Source organism: Moschus berezovskii, chromosome 24 (assembly GCF_049115385.1).
Source record: "Moschus berezovskii isolate FMDL1 chromosome 24, NW_MosBer_1.0, whole genome shotgun sequence".
NCBI lineage: Eukaryota > Metazoa > Chordata > Mammalia > Artiodactyla > Moschidae > Moschus > Moschus berezovskii.
This window is the reverse complement of record NC_142483.1, coordinates 43,924,577-43,941,662: the sequence shown is the minus strand read 5'-3', so window position 1 is coordinate 43,941,662 and position 17,086 is coordinate 43,924,577. Positions and strand designations below refer to the sequence as shown.

Below are 17,086 nucleotides of genomic sequence, written 5' to 3'. Positions count from 1 at the left end.
ACCCCTAGGGAGGGTGGAGGAGGGAGCAGAGTGAAGTCAAGCTGTGATGCAGGCAGTCTTACTCAAGGTCTTAGCCAGCCCTACAAGGAGTTCTAAAGATAGAACGACCCTTTAAAGCTGTCCAGGTTGAGGCAGGAGGGACTGGTTTCTATGCCGCATATCTTTGGATGAGGCATCAGTCTTTGGAGGTTTGTCACCATGCTTTCTGATGCCATCACTGATGCATGCTCTCAGCTGGGGGTTGTCTGCTGCCAGGGGTCCCAGCAACCAGGGGATCTGAGCATCTACCATCAGGGAGAAAGTGTCTTTGACCCCATGGGGTTTACCTTCAAATGGGGAAAACAAGTGACAAATGCACAAACAAGTAGATCACTATACTTCCCATTATAAGTGCAAAGAAGGACAGTAACAGGCACTCCTTTTACAGGCAAGGAGGCAGAGGTGCTGAGAGTTTAAATGGTTTTAACGTCCTATCTCCAATCCCCATCTATCTGGCTCTGAATTTGAGCCCTCTCTACCTAGTAACTAGGCGTCCCAGCTGGCATTAATGGCCTGCCAGTGCAGGAGATGCAAGTGTGATCACTGGGTCAGGAAGATCCCCTGGAGTAGGTCATGGCAACCCAATCCAGTGTTCTTGTCTGGGAGATCCCATGGACAGAGGAGCCTGGCGGGCTACGATCCACGGGGTCACAAAGAGTCAGACACGACTGAAGCGACTTAGCACACAAGCACACCACCTGGTGCCAGTCACGTAGAGCCTTTAAAGTCAAGCTAAAGAGCTGGGTCTCCATCCCGTAGGCACTGAGGCAGCTTTGGAGGAACACAGTAAAATACTTTTCTAGGAAGTGACACTGGGATGGGCATGAGGAATTGGGGCTAGAGTCAGGACTTTGTTGAGGGGCAGCTTCAGGAATCTGGGCCCTGCAGTGATGCCATTGCTTGCTCCGGGACTGGTGATGGAAAACGTGGGTTGCTTTGGGCTGCAAGTGACAGAAAATCCAGCTTTTAAATAACTCGTAAAGCCACAAAAGTAGAAGTTCTGCAGGAGACAGCCTGTGGGTTCAGGTCAGTTCAGCAAGTTTCTTGGGAGGTCATTAGGATTTAGGTTTTCATTCTGCCACCCAAAGCTGCTTTCTCTCCTGGTCCTAAGAGGTCTGCTGATAGCCACTGAGGCTCCATGCACTTTTGCTACCACTCAGTAGAAGAGCTGAAACCTTCCCCTCAACCACCTCAGTCCTCTTCCTTGTAGTTGTCACATACCCACCCCTGGACTAACAACACCTACAGAATGCACCATCTTGAGTCGGCATGGGGTCGGCTCTGTCCTTGAGAGAACTCGGCTGGAGAGATGAGCACAGGGCCAAACTCTTGGCTCTGTTAGGAAGCAGGAAAGGCAGATTGGATGCTGGGGAGGGAGCCGGCACTGCCTGCTGCAGAGAACAAAGTACCGGGCAGTTTGATGGTAGGATGTGGTGACAAGTCGGATTGAGGATGGAGGAATTTTTTTAAAGTGTCAAAAATAGCTCCAAATTTCCGGTCTCCGTGTCTGGGCGACATTCATCCCATTGACTGAAACTAAGGAGATGGAAGAAATGCCACACATTTTCTTTTGGATAATTTGAATTTGATGTGATGAAGGGGTCATCCAGATGATACTGTTTGGCAACAGCTGAAGATAGGGTCTTTGGGGTTGTGCAGACAGAGCCCAAGAGAGGGCCGTGGAGGTGATGACATGGCTGCCATTCACCGAGAAGTGGGAGCTGAAGTCAGCAGTGCGTGGGAAGCTGGCTGGGGCAGAGCTGAGAAGGCCAGATTCTTCCCGATAGAGCTGCTTCTAGAAATTTATCTGACAAGGGTCCCTGCCCATGTGCATAGTGACAGAGTGCAGAGATGTTCACTGCATCCTTGTTTGGAATATTAAGAGACTGGAAACAGCCTGCTGGTTAATTAGTTATGACATATCTGGTGTATGGAACCCCAAGCAGCTATTATTAATAGAAAAGGAGAATGCAAGAGCTACATGGGCTGTCAAGGGAAAAAAATCTGTCAGATATATTGTTTGGTGGAAAAAAACAAGATGCAAAGGCTTGTGTAGATTACTTTCATTTATGCTAAAAAAAGAACATATGCTATCCAGCTGTATGTGTGTATATTCATAGACTGTTTCTAGAAGGCATCAGAAGAAACCTTTAACAGTAGGTGCTTCTGAGTGGGGTTCTGGGAACTCAGGAGATCTACTTTTCACTTTTTACTTTGCTGGCTGTTAGAGTTTCTTTAACCATGAGCATTTGTTACCTAGCGAAAAGTTATATCATAAAAATAAATACATAAGAAATGAAGTCTTGGGTGTCAGAGACATTGGCCAGACCAAGAGGATGTCACTGAGGGGTGTCAAAGAGTCTGAAGCGAACGTCAGGGGGAGGGGCTGCAGGAGAAACTGAGGCAGCTGCTGAAACTCAGGGAGCATGGATGGAGATGGGAACGGCTTATTGGGTACCTCTATAGATGCCCATGATGTGACAGAAGGTTCCCTGGGAGCTCCGCACAGAAAATTCTGCCAAGATAGTCCTGAGGTTCTGCATTGGGTTCCCTTGCTTTAGTCACCAGAGCTGGAGGGAGGTCTAAACAGATCTCTGGAATTGCCCCAGAGCTCTTGTTCTCTGTTAGGAAATCTGACACCTGTAAGAGCCCTTCCGAGAGGTGATTCTTGGCCCTGCCAGGCCTAGAAGCTGAGGGGAATGAGATGGGCCTGAAGCAGAGCCTGCTGCTGCTAAGTCGCACCTAGGAAGGCATGATGTCTAGTGCTGAACCTTCCTAGTGACCCCAGAGTCCAGGGCTCTGATCTTCGCAGGAACTAGAGGAAAGCTGGTCTCTGCAAGTCAGTTGCTGACCATGCTGGAGGCCGAGGGAGCTGAGAGAAAGGACAGGAGGGCTCTGCTGTCAAGGGGCAGAACGCCCTTTGTCAATATGGAAGTGTCACATGATGGCCTGGACAAACAGGGAGAGCATTTTCCCTCCCCTCAAATAATAATGACAATGTAGTCATCCAGCAATATGGGGAGTTTGGTTCCAGGACCATCAGTACCCTCCCCACCACCAGGTGGATACCAAAATCCAAAGATGCTCAAGATCCTGTATAAAATGGCAGAGTATCTGCATATAAAGATGTACATTCTCTAAATCATATACTTTAAATCATCTCTAGATTACTTATAATACCTAATATAACATAAATACCATGTCAATAGTTATGAATTCTATGTGAATAAAATTATGTGTAAATAGCTGGCAGTACAAGGCAAATTGATGCTTTGCTTTTTGGAACTCTCTAGATTTTTATTTTTCAAATATTTTTAATTCATAGTTGGTTGAATCCTTGGATGCAGAACACTTGGCTGTCTGTAATAATAAAACAATAGTAATAATAATACACAAAGTAACAGAATCCTGGACTCTTCAGGCTGGAGGGGACCTAGAAATTATTTGTTCATTGTTCTTTGACTTGTGTACCTCAATATATTAAATATATATGTCACCTTGTGGTTTGAGTTGAGGTCAACTGCACTTGGATCCTATATGCCCTCCACTTTAGAAAGTCCATGCACATGAGGGGATGAAAGCCTCTGGAAAGTTCTGCAGTAAGAAAACCTGCCTCATTTTGCTCAAGCAACTTTTTAAAGTTTACATATATATATATATATATATCTTATAGATTCAATAACTTCAGTTCCAAGGCCATGGGGTCAGACAGTGATGCAGCCAGGCTAGAACCCATATGCCCTGCCTCATGCTCCAGTAGACTCTCAGTTTACTTGGGCTGTTCACTGAATTGAAAGGTTAGATAATTATTTGCTAAATTCTTTGGAACCCCAGTCTCATGAGATATTATGGAATGCTGAGCTAGAGACACACATTCTGGCCACATCAGCTTAGGATGCCCAGGTTTACAGAAAGACGAACAGGTTGATTGGCTGTGGGGCTCCTCAGAATTTTTAGTGTGATGTCCCTGTGAATCACCAAGGCAGGGAGGTGATGTATAGAGTTCCCCAGCTTACATGGTCCAGGAATTCCTGTTGTACGGAGTCTCTGTGGATTTGTTTCATGGAGACGAGTTGAAGAATTCAGATCTGGGTCAGTGAGGTTTATTGGATTTCTGTACCCCTTCTCACACAACCCCAAGCATTGCTGCCCTTTCTATGTTGAAAAGGAAGTTGGTCAGTGCAGCCAGCACCCTTCTGCCCCTTTGACATTTGTTCTTCCATGTTACAGAGCAAGGAGATTGGCCTGCAGATGCACGAGGAGCTACTGAAGGTCACCAACGAGCTCTACACAGTAAGTCTCACCCCGGGTTCCGCTGCTGTTTGGGATTGAGCCCCCTTTGCATCCATACCCAGCACTGGAGGGAGGCTGACCAGCAGTCTGGGGTAACCCTGGGCCCTTTTGCTCTGTCATTTGCCTGAGTGACAGGAGGATTATCAGGGTGGGATAAAATGACTCACAGCCCCAGCTTCTGTTTCAGAATATCTGGGGAGGGGCCCTGGGCACATTTAGTTTGTAAAAGTTCACAGAGATTCAGATTACCTGCCAGCCATGAGAACATGTTACCTTTCAAAAAAGAAGATGCCAAGCTGTGGTGGGGAGAGCCAGGCTCAGTAGGACAGGCAGAAGCCGAGGCCCACTCCTTACTGACTGTGGGGCGTGGAGCTCATCTGGGTCTCAGTATTCTTATCTGCAAAATGGAGCACTGTTCGGAGGGTCACATGAGGCCGGGGTGAGGCCTTGCCATCTCAGGGTAATAACTTCAGAATGTGCACAATTTGGCCCAGAACTAACCTTGCTGCCTGCTTGGGCTTGAGGTCTAACTGGGTTTGGGATGGGTGTTAGAATCCAAGAAGGTGAGGGAATGGGGAACACAAGCACACTGGTTAATGGTGCTGGAAGTTACAGCCTGTGCTTTGAGGAGCCATGGGCTTCCTTGGGGAGGAGTGAGAGCCCCCGGGCCAGCCCCAGGGGTGGGGAGGCCCAGCAGACAGAACCACAGACCTTCCACCCCTGAGGCCAGCTGGAATCAAACTGTTATGTTTTAAGTATGTGGAGATTCCTTATCAAGTGTCTCATTAAAAGGGGAGGATTGTGAGGCTAAAGTTATATTTGAAAATCCCTGGTATGAGAGGACCAAGTGCAGGCTGTGAGAAGGCTCCTCTCATTGATATTGTTATCGTTCTCAGTCCACATCCTGTGTGATTAGTAGCTGGTGGACCCCTCAGGGGCTAAGAGTCTTTGCCCGAGAGCCTGGACTTCAGATAGGAAGTCCTGCCTCAGAGTCCAACCAGCTATGAGACTTTGGGCCAGGCATTTTCTCTTCTGGGCCTCAGTCTCCCAATCAGAAAAGTGGGGGTGAGACTTCCTAGTGGTTGGTCTACCAACGTCGAAACACATATTTCTATGATTCCAAGTTAAGGAAAAAAATTTGAGCCCTGACAGTTTTTAATTAGATCATTGCTTCGGGTGAAAGGAGGCACTGCTGATGGGGAAAACATGACTTGACTTTGAGGCAGCTGGGATTGTGGGGGAGAATCACCTCGTGGTTTAGAGCACAGACTCTGGAGCCAGACACCTGGCTTCAAATCCAGCTGATAGGCAGAAGTAATAATGCCTGCTGATTATAGCCCCTTGTGAGGACGAAAGGGAAGATATGTGAAGAACACCCAGAAGAAAGAGAACCCAGGGGCACAGTGTGTTGGAGCCCACAGATCTCTGACACTCTGTCTCCACCTCCCTGGAGGGTGTGAGGGTGAGGCAGGCTGTGCGTTCCTGCGGTGGGGAAGCATGGTGACAAAGGGTGAGACCGGAAACCAGATGAAATGTTTCTCTGCAGAGGGTTTGTTCTCCATCCAGGACCTTTTCCTGTTTCTCAGGCACTTCACCTCCACGGTACTCCAGCACCTGGGTCTGTATTTGGGACTCTGGCTGCTCCCACTCAGATCTCGAGCTTCCCTCTGGGCTTCAGCTGGGCCCCCCTCCTGGGTGCTCTCTGTTCGCCCGCAACCCCCCACCTGGCTCCTTCACCCCTGTTACTCCCCTGCCTGCAGCTGCCCTCTTTCCTCTTATGCTCACTTGTGTCATACTCAGTTTTCAAACCCAGACTGAGCTCCACCACCTTAAGAAAGCCGTCACCTCTGGGCCTCAAATTCCTGCAGCTGTTTTAGAAAACTCCTTGCGTTATCTTGACGTTCTCTGCCCTGTCTGTTCAGTTGGCATATGCACTCCCTGGAGTCAGATCTTGGTGAGAAGCACTAGATTTGAGGCCCAAAGACTCAGATCGAGCCTGGCTGTTGTGTCTTGGGCAGGTTACTTCAGCCCTCAGTGAAACTCAGGTTGGCAACCAAAGCTTTCTCCAGTTTGTGGACTGGGTAGGGCAGGCAGTTGTTAGGGACCAAGAGGGTGATGCTGGTGCCTACACACATGTGTCTCTGCTGGCTGTGGGGCAGGGTGGCTGGACAGAAGTACATGCCCTTGGTATTAGACAAACAGGCCAGGTGGGCAGGTTGGTCCCTCTTTCCATCTCCCCAGCTGCCTCTTGATGGCCTCAGAACTGGTGGGGAAGGAGGGGTCAGCCCTTCCCCAGTCTCTCCTTTTGCCACTTGCTGCATAAATGTGAGAACATGGCAGTGCCCACAGCACCCCCACCCCCATCAGGTCATTTGTTGTCTGTACTGAGTTTTCAGTCGTTGACCAGAAATTCACTTAAATTCAGATATTTGCCTTCTATGACCTTAGCACCACAGGAGGCAGAGCAGCAGGCTGTGGACATTTCAAGAGTTGGTCTTTGAAGTGTCTTGTACGTGCCTGTTATTCCCAGGGTACTTATTGAAGGATGGAAGGAGGGATCTGTGAATAAATGAAAGAAACTGGTTTTATCTGCAAGGAGTTTAGAACCTGCACAGGCAGATGAGAGTAAACTTGTGAACTGCTGATATCACCACCTAAGTCAGAGCCTAGCGAGTGCTGGATGTGTGGACTCGGAGGGAGGGCGCTTGGACTGTGGGTCCCCGGGGGTGGCACCAGGTTCTCTGCAGTGTCCCCACTGCTGTCCCCGAGGGTGGTGCTGCCACCTACAAGGCAATTGGTACAGATTGGCTGAGTGAGGTAATGATGGGGGAGTGTGGGCATTCATGAGAGACGCACAGAGGATTCAGAAGGTGAAGGGCTGGCTCCCGGTGGGCTACTGAAATCCAGGGTGAGTTCTGAGCCCAGTGCCTTTGGATGGTAGGAATTAGCAAAGCAGAGCAGGAGAGAGGAAGAGAGAAGAATTCTCAGTAGGGGAGACAACATAGGATCATAGCAGAGCAAACATTACAGGGGGAGCTGGGTTTGAATTTCTGCTGCACCACCTCCCAGCTCAGCCAAGTCAAATATCGTCCTTGGGCCTCATTTTCCTTATTGTCAAAACAAGGATAGTAATAACAACCATGGCCAGAATGTATTTCACACTTTTAGATACTTTATATGTATAATTTAATTAACACACGTTTTACAGATAAAGAAACTGAGGCACAAAGAAATAAAGCCTTGCTTAAGGCTTTATCAGTTATCAATGACTGTGTAATAAGTTATGTCAAAACTCAGTGTCTGAAAATGACAACTATTTTATTTGCTCATGATTCTGTGGGTTGGTGATCTGGGCTGGATTCCACTGGAGCCAGTGATATGGCTGCAATTTCCTGACCAAGTTAAAAAAAAAACAGAGCTCAAAATGGGAAAACACCAGTGGGGTGTCAAGCCTTTGTGTTACATGTGCTGACAGCTCATTGCCCGAATCAAGTCGCACAGCCAAGCCCACAGTTGTAGGATGGAGAGGTAAACTGCTTCTGAAGTGCCAATGTGAAGTGACCTCCCTGAGGCCATCGAGCCGCTGCCATGGCCATCTTTGCAAACAATCTGCCGAAGCACCCCGCTATTGAGGGCACTCTGGACCGCAGTTCCATGCTTTGTTACTGGGGATTTCTTTCTGGTTACCATGCCTGGTTATGCAAGCCTTTAGATGTTCCCTCCTCCCCCAGCCCGAGTCATGCCCACAGGGACTAAAAAGGAAATGATGTCGAGAAAGAATTGTCCAAGAATCCCGCGTTTTTTCTTGTAATGTTTTATAGAAGAGGTGGTAAGGGCATAATGATGATAGAGATGAATGCTTAAGGTCACCCATCTCCCACTTTAGGGAAAAGACTTGTCCCCATCTGGGATCAGGAAGGACACAGAGAAGACTGCAGGGCTGGGAATTTTGTTAGTTCATTTGCTCATTGGTTCATTCATTCACTTGACAAGGCTTCCTTCTGCCTACTCCTCATCACCTTGAGGTGCCCTTCTTTCTAAACCATGCCAGGGCGCACGCACACACACATGCACACCCCACGTCACACCTCACCTCTTTTCCCCTAGACTCCCATCAGCCTGACACAATATGGCTCTTGCTCGTCATGTATTGGCCTGGGAGGAAAGAAGGGCAGAGGTCGAGAATGTGGGCCAGTGGGCCAGTCCTTCTGAAAGAAGCAAAGCCAAAACAAAACAGAAACAACACATTCTGCTTTTGTTGTTCAGCTAAAAATATGTTCAGATTTTCAATAGTTCTACATCACAAAATGCACCTGTTGTGCTTTGCACTAACAAACATTGTAGCATCTGTCACCTGGCCCCGCCTCCAGGCTCGGGAGCTCTGCTTGAGGCTCCCCCAGGCAGGGCTGCTGGGCCTGCCTTCCCAGCCCAGAGCTGCTAGCGGGGCCCTGAGTCTTGGTTCAGGGCGATGTGGAGGGGGCCTGAGGAGCATCCACACGAGCCCACTGCTGATGACGGGTGGACACTGATTGGAGTAACAGATGGGCTCTACCTTTCACTTACTCCATCTTTGATTTGATTTGCACTGGGCTTAGGCATGTGGAATCAACTCTGGGCCCTCAGATAAATTTTTGCAGTGGCGTCTCCCTGTCTCCCTATCGACGACCATTCTCAGGGATGCAATAGTAGAGGGAGCTTGACATGGGATCCCGCCACCTGGGTTTTGGCCCCAGCTCAATGCCAGCCTCACTGTGTGTCTTTCTGGACCGACATCTGTCATCACTGAAGTATAACCACTGTGTTTCATCATGCCATTGGGCCCTGTGCCATTTACTTAATAGTTTTCTTTAAATCAACTCTTAAAAAAAACAAAAACCTCTCCCTGTTGTAATTAATTTGTGGAGAAGCAACCGTGTGTACTGGAAAGAGTACAGGTTTTTAGAACCAAATGGACCTGGGTTCCAGGCCCTGTCACTTGTCAAACCCTTTGAGTCTCAGCCCTCTAGAATATGGGGATTCACCACCTCATCCTCTGGATTCCATGAGTGAGTGGCATAGAGCATAGCACAGCGCCTGGCAAATATCAGTGTTAAATTATTGTGTGTTTATGAAAGTGAAGCATAAATATTTTTTCATTTTTCCTTCCCTCTCTCCTGCCTACAGCTCCACTAGGCTAGCTCGAGCTCAGAGAATATTTTGCCTAAAAAAGTTCAGCCACCTCCTGATTGCTCTCCCATCTCCCATCCTCCCATCTTTCATACTTGAGCCAGAGAGACCATTTGTAAAGAATTGTTGAATATTTAGAGATAGATAATGCACACACTATGGAAAAAAATCCCTGATAGTTAAACAGTACAAAAAGGTACCAAGTGATAAGTGTGTCTCCTGTTACCCGCCTCTCCCCCTCCTCCCTTACATGCCCAGTTATTAGTTTCTAGTTGAGCGGTGACTCCTTGGAGAGATATTTAATTCATCACCAAGGTACATGGACACACGCATCCTGCACAAGGTACACCAGCTGGGCCTTCTGCTCTGCGTCTGCTTTTGCAGTTGTCTTGTGGAAATTGTTCCCTTTCATCAGTGGTTAGAGCTTCCACTCTTTCATGGTGCTTATCACATGCCAGAACTGGGTCTCAATGCCCAGCGTCTTAATTCCTTTCACCCTCAGTTCACTTTTGAGGTAGGTGGTGCTGTTACCACCCCACTTTAGAGACAAGCGGTGTGAGGTACAGAGATGCCAGGTAGCCAGCCCAAGGCCACCCGGTGGGGGAGTGGCCGGGCCTGCTCCAGGTCTACTCACAGAAGTTACTTACAGAAATACATTCGACTATTTACATAAACACACGTATATTAAAAAAAAAGTGGCAACCTGCTCCAGTATTCTTGCCTGGAAAATTCCATGGACAGAGAAGTCTGGCAGGCTATATAGTCCATGGGACCACAAAGAATCGGACATGACTGAGTGCTGAGCACATGCACATATGCGTGTGCATGCACGTGCACACACACACACACACTTATATATAATTATTTTGGAAGGAAATGACACTTCACATTAGTGAATGAAAACAAACTGGCATAGCAGAAGGTTTCCATTAGCTAAATGGAAAAAAAACAATGTTAATTATTTTTTAAAAACTTTTTATTTTATATTGTAGCACAGTGATCAGCAATGTTGAGATAGTTTCAGATGAACAACAAAGGGACTCAAGCATACCTATACATGTATCCATTCTTCCCCAAACTCCTCTCCCATCCAGGCTGCCACATAACACTGAGCAGAGTTCCCTGTGCTATTCAGTAGGTCCTTGTTGGTTATCCATCTTAAATATAGCAGTGTGTACATGTCCATCCCAAACTCCCTAACTATCCCTTCCAGTATTAATTCTTGCTGCTGTCTTCAAGGCAGGCATTAGGTATGAGAGCACCGAGCTGAGTTTTTCCCCCTAATATAATCAGAAGGATTCCAAGAGAACCGAAAAGAGTTAATAACATGTCTGTAACACCTGAAATCACTTCTCTAACACAAGTAAGTGGTTCCCATTGCACACTTTGGGAAACCCTGACGCAGTGCAAGTTAGCTGGGTCTTGGTCCTCAATTCCACATCTGCAGGATGAAGGCAGGAAGCCAGAGGAACTCTGAGGTTCCTCTCAGGCTTGTCTCTTCATGCTCCCCTGGGAGGGAGACCAGGGCACGGCTCCAATTCGGGGCAGGGCAGGCCCTGCTGGACTGTCACAGCCGGCTGACCAGGCGTGTGCCCAGTGTCATCTAGGGCTGGCAGTGGTCCTTAGAAGAATGAGGGCAATAAGGTTTCCCTCTGGACAGCCTCCCCACCCCTCTCAGCTCTCCCATGGAGACATTCCTTCGCACAGACTACATTTACTGATGATCCATGTGTCCAGAGGATGGGTCATGGTTTCGCCATGTGACAGGTGTCAGCAGGGATATGGACACGGTGTGAGCGGAGAAGAGATGGTTTTGGATTGGAGCTGAGTGACGGTGGACTTTCCTGGGTGGAGAGGGAGGCACAGAAGCAGGAAGCCAGGACACAAGATGAGTAGCCCCTTTTCAGCCAGTCAGTGTGAGTAGGGGCCAGGGTTGATCTGGGTAGTGGGAAACCTAGTGGGGAAGGAAGTCCACCTTTTGGGACTCATTCAGGAGCAAGAGACAGAAAGCCAGGACAATCTGACATATGTAAAAATGGCAACTTATTGAATCTCGGAGGCTGACACACTAATTGCATTGTCTTTCTTCCCAGCAGAGTGTGTAATCTAAGGGCAGAGACCCTATCTGTCTTCCACACAGTAAAATTTGTAGCACCTGGTATATAGTGCCTGCGCATAATAAATTGTTCAATAAATACTTAATGACTGGAAGTGTAGCGGCCACCCACTTCCCGCCAATATACTCACCAGAGCAAAGGCAGCAGAACGACATCTCCTCCATTTTATCTTAGTCCCTCCCTCACTTTTTCTTCTTTTCTCTCTTTCCGCCTCCCTTCCTTCTCTCCTTCCTTCCACCCATCCCCTTCCTCATTTGATGTTGTTTTTCTCTACAGGAGGCTTCTCTCCTGTGGAGATCAAGTTGGCCCACGTCCATCCCCCCCATCCCCGCCCCCACAGGCTCACTTCCTATCGGCTCAGCGCCCCCTAGTGGACAGCAAACACCGCCTTCCCCTTGTCTCCTGCAGAGCCCCAGGGCTGTTTCTAACTGGCCAGGCTGGGGGTCCCGTCACTGCAGCCAGATTAACATCATGTTTACTGACAGGTCAGGCTTGGGTCTCCTGCTCCATGCAAGGATTGGAGGGTAGTGTCGGTTTCCCTTGAACCACATGGGCTGAGAACGGTGGAGGGGAATTTGGGGGATTTCCTCAAAGAAAATCAGGAAGCCATTCCAGAAGGAGGAGAACTGGCTGATCCTCGACAGAGAGAAACAGCAGATGTCTGCTGAGGGAGAGAAGCTCGGGGAGGAGAAGAAAGTGGCTCTGTTGGCTGGTTTTCAAACAAGCACCTGGTGTTCTTCTACCTGTAAGCTGTTCCTCAGACCTGTTTGGCTCACGTTTCTACTGGGCTCAATACTGACATTGCTCCCTTTGTTTGGAACCATCCTCCCCCACCCCACACCCTGTTCACCCATCTGACAGCTGCTCTTCCTTCAAGGTTTAGTTCAGATATCGCTTCTCCTCTAAGAAGGCTTCCTTTCGCAGCCCTTACTCCCCTCATCATAGCACTTCTCACACGCTGCGAGGATCACTTGCACAGTCGTTGGTCTCCCTGCTCGAGTGTGTGTTCAGTGAGACTGTCTCTGTCTTGTACACTGCAGTGTTTCCTCGTATAGGTCTGAGTGCAGTGCCAGCGCATCATGAGCTGTTCAATAAATATTTAACAACCGAAGGTGTAGCTGTTGCCCTAGCCCCAAAGATTATATATTCATTAGAGCAAAGGCGATAGAACTCTATTTTATCCTCGTCCATCCCATCCTTCCACCTACTCACCCATCTATCTAGCCAGCCATCCATCCATCCATTCATCCACCCGCCACCCATCTATCCATCTTTCCATGCATCCTTCCACCCACCCACCTATCTACCTATCCAGCCACCACTTTATCCAGCCAGCCATCTAGCTGTCATTCATCTGTTCATGCAAATATACACTGATGCCTGCTGGGTACCAATCTCTGCTCTAATACAGGAGGGATTATGATCACGTACGATGTCCTGGGCCTTATGGACTTTGCACTCGAGTTGGGTGAGACAGTTTATAAATGTGCAAAATGAATAAGAGTGATTATAAGTTCTACGGAGAATGTAGGCAGCATAGAGTGTGCGTGGTCAGACTGAAGTTTGGGTACTTCTCTTTTCCTTAAGGATGTCTTTGTTATGCTCTGGCCCAGGGTCTCACTTCGTTCACAACTCTTGCGTGGCCCAGGGATGGCCCTTCTTGTTGGGTGGAGGACACTTACACAGAATTGCATTGTTGAGAACCTTTTTTTCTAAAAACTGATCCTTACCTGCCCCAGCCTGTCCCTTTATTAATGATGTGAACTTCCAGATTGCCTTTGCCTTCTTTTGCATCTAAATCTGGATTTGAAGAATACTGAGCAGATAATACTTTCCTATTTTCGTGATCTGAGGCTTTGGGAAGATGCAAGAGGCACAGCGTGTGCAGCAAAGGCAGCATGATCACCAGAACAGGAAATATTAACAGCCTGGCCATCTGGCTTGCCGTATGACTTAGGCCCCAAACTTGCCATTATCCAGTCTCCTTCAGTGACAGGATAATATACCAAGGTTTCTGGAGCATCTCTGAGAACCTATGAAACTGATTTGGGGCCAAGAACAGTGGTCTCCACTTACATGTCCCTACCTAGTACTTCTCAACCTGCGGTAGACTTCTTCTGAAAGGCTGTCCCTGATAGGATCTCAAGGGCTGGAAAGTGAACTTCCATTTGGCAGTAAGTGTCTGGGTGTCTCTGAGGCCCCTCCAGAGATCCCAGGTTGAAGACTGTGTCCCAGTGACTTGACTGAACTCCTGCGTCCTACTCTGCTCCCTTCCCCACCCCCACACTGCTGGCAGCCACACTGCTCTGCAGTCACAGCTTCCCAAGGTCTCTGCAAGCCCCGCCTCTGGTCTCTACCAGGCAGCACAGAGAGGTCAAGCCCCTGCCACACAGCCACCCAGTAAGTGGTGGGAGGGTCAAGTCTCAGAAGCAGGTCTCCTGAGTCTCCATGATGCAGAGCGCCCTTTCATCCCTGTGTTGTGGTTTCCTCGTTGGTAAAGCAGGCAGAATATAGTCTACCTCATAGGGGTTTTGTGAAAAATAAGTGAATCAGTGTCTGTGAGGTGCTTAGAACTAGGTCTGGCATGTAGTAAGTATTCAGTAAATGTTAGCTGCTATTATTATTATTCTGCTGCCTCCCAGGATTAATTAAAGTGCTCCTTACGGGTAATAAAAAGAGAGGTTTGCAAAGTCTGAAGTAATAGGTAAATTTAAACATTATTCAGCACCTCCTGGACTGGCAATATTAAGCAGACTGTTCTGGACCATTGAGCTAAGGGCCTTTCATGCCGAAACCCCTGTTTCAGGTAATTAAATAAAGGAAGCATCTAGAGGGTTCTGGGCATAAATAGACTCACTTCAGAGAGGTCCCCAGGTGAACTTTCTTGTGGCAGCTGTCTCACATGAGTGTCCCTGGGCAGTCCAGTTCACTATGATTCTTGGGATCAGGAATTACCAATTGAATCACATAGAGTTTGACCCCAGGGTTACTGGGATGTGTTCTCTACATGGGCTTTTTGGAATGCAGTTCAGAGACAACTTTGGGAATCTGTCTTGATGAAGGGCAGGAAGAGTACTCTGATTCAAGAGGAGTAGAAAAGTAACCAAAGGAAAATGTGGGAGGCTGAGAAAGCCCAGCTGGGATGCTGACCTTGATCACTTGGATGAATGGACGCGTGAATGATTGGATGGGAAGCTTTAGGTGCAAATCGAAATGCTGTCTTTTCCTCTGAACTACCCAACACACACGATAAATCAGTGCTTGAGATAAGCATACCTCAGCAGCTAAAATGGGAAAAAATGGATTTTGCAGGAATCCTTGAACCCAGAAAGGAAATGAAGTTCAGAGACGAGCAGCACCAGCAGCACAGGGGAGGAATGCAGACACCACTGGTGTCTGTGAAGGAGGAGGGGTCAAGGAAAGGTTCGAGAATGGGAAGAGGCCCAGAGACTGAGTCACGGTCCATTCCAGGAGCCATGGCTTAAAGATTGTTGGAAGAAGCCAACTTTGTTGGTCATCCATAAACCTGCAGTCATCATCTTTGGCCACTAGATGTCAAAAACACTTTGTTCCGGCACACTTTCTGGTCCATTGAGTTGTTTAGAAAGAAGCTTAGAGAAGTTGGAGGGGATGAAGCCAGCAAGAAGGGCCTCTTTAGAGGCTTTAGAACAACTGAAAAAAAAAAAAAAAAAAAGGGGCCAGATGCAGAGAAGTCTTCTCACCAAGATCCACAAAGAAAAATTGATTGCAAGTTTTCATTTATTGTTTTGAAATTTGGGGAGGTTTTCAGGAAGAAAGGAGGGAGAAATGTGGTACAGAATAATTTTTTTTCCCACATTAGCTAACGTTTTCTAGAGTTTGTATGTTCCTGAAGTCAGATGAGTAAGCTCAAGATTTTCAAACCCTCAGCCCAAATCAGGGATGTAGATGGTGGTGGCAATGGTAGTGGCTTATGCTTACATGACTTTTACTGTGTAGTTGGTATTGATTTCAGTATCTTTAAAAATTAACTTAGTCTCACTACAAACCTATGAGATAGGTGCTATTATTATCCCCATTTTATAGATGAGGGAGCAGAGGTCAGATAGGTTATGTGACTTGCCCAAGATCACACAGCTGGTAAGTGGCAGCATCAGGATTCAGCCCAGATATTTAGGCCAGACTCCACATTCTTACCTAACCTGCTCTACAATAGGTTTTGCCCCTGCTGATTCCTGACGTATGACAAACTTCCTTAACAACAGATCATTGCTGTGGTTTCATGGTAAGAATCACAGAATCTTATTAGAATCTCATTCTAATAATCTAACTTCACAGGACTTTGACATGAAGGAGGTAATAATGTTGGCCAGTAATTCATTTGGAGTTCTTTGACTTAAAGGGCCTGGTTAGGCAGAAGCATGTCCCATCCTCGGGAGAACACCTCTGCTCCATTAGCTGCTGTTAATTGTCCAAACAGCAGGAGAAAAGGACCAACAAGGCTCAGGAGCCATGAATTCCAGAAATTTCTTGTGTTTTTTAGCATAGAAAGATGATGATAAACTTGATATTGCAAAGGGAAAGTATGCTCCTAGTTGGGGACTGGGAGATAGAATACTGTTGGTATAAGACTGGCCTCGCTTGCTCTAAAGCTGCTCCAAATACATCAGCTGAGCAAATGGTAATGAATTAAGGGGACAGTATGATATGATAGTATTAAAAATCTGAGACCAAATTTTTACTGTGGTTACGTATATCATTTACACTTACTCTATGACCCTCTATTCCACTCCTATTTACTTAGGAGTAATGAAAACATCCATCAACAGAAAGAATTGTATGTGAACATTCTCAGCTGTGTTGTTCATAATAGCCAGAAACTATACACAATCCAAATAACGATCACCGTGTGAACAGATAAACAAATTGTGGTATAGCCATACAAGGGAATACTAATCAGCAATAAAAAAGAATGGCTGATACATGCAGCAACATGGGAGAATCTCAAAAAAAATATGCTGAGTGATCGAGAGTAGGTGTAAAAGAGTTTATACTCTACGGGTCCATGTGTATGAAGTTCTGGAACACACAAAACCAATTTGCAGTGTCAGAAAGCAAATCAGTGACTGCAGGGGGCTGGGGTAAGTGGTGGGGATGGACCAGAAAGGGGCATGAGGGATCTTGTTGGTGTGATGGGAGTGTTCGGTATCTTGATTCTTATGATGATCACATGGATATAAAGTCTGGAAACCATACTGATATTACTGTATGATCTTGGATAAGCCACTCTGTTTTTCTGCACCTTAGTTTTCCTATTTTTAAAACTTGGTGGTTGGAGTAGATGATGTATAACATTTTTTCTGACTCAAAAATTCCCTTGTTATAGCAATATCTTCTTAATATGGAATTAGGGTAGCACAGTGCAATTTGCTTTAAATAAATTAATTTTATAGCTAAGGATGAGTTTATTTCTGAGAGCATAGAATATCTAT

General features: G+C 47.1%; 1 protein-coding gene across 1 annotated transcript in view; it reads left to right on the top strand.

Moving 5' to 3' along the window:
- SRGAP3 (SLIT-ROBO Rho GTPase activating protein 3) overlaps positions 1–17,086 on the top strand; it is a 251,993-nt gene that overhangs the window by 162,508 nt on the left and 72,399 nt on the right. Inside the window, exon 4 of the mRNA XM_055414378.2 lies at positions 4,270–4,332. Coding sequence (XP_055270353.1) covers positions 4,270–4,332 — 63 coding nt within the window. The remainder of the gene's footprint in view (positions 1–4,269; positions 4,333–17,086) is intronic.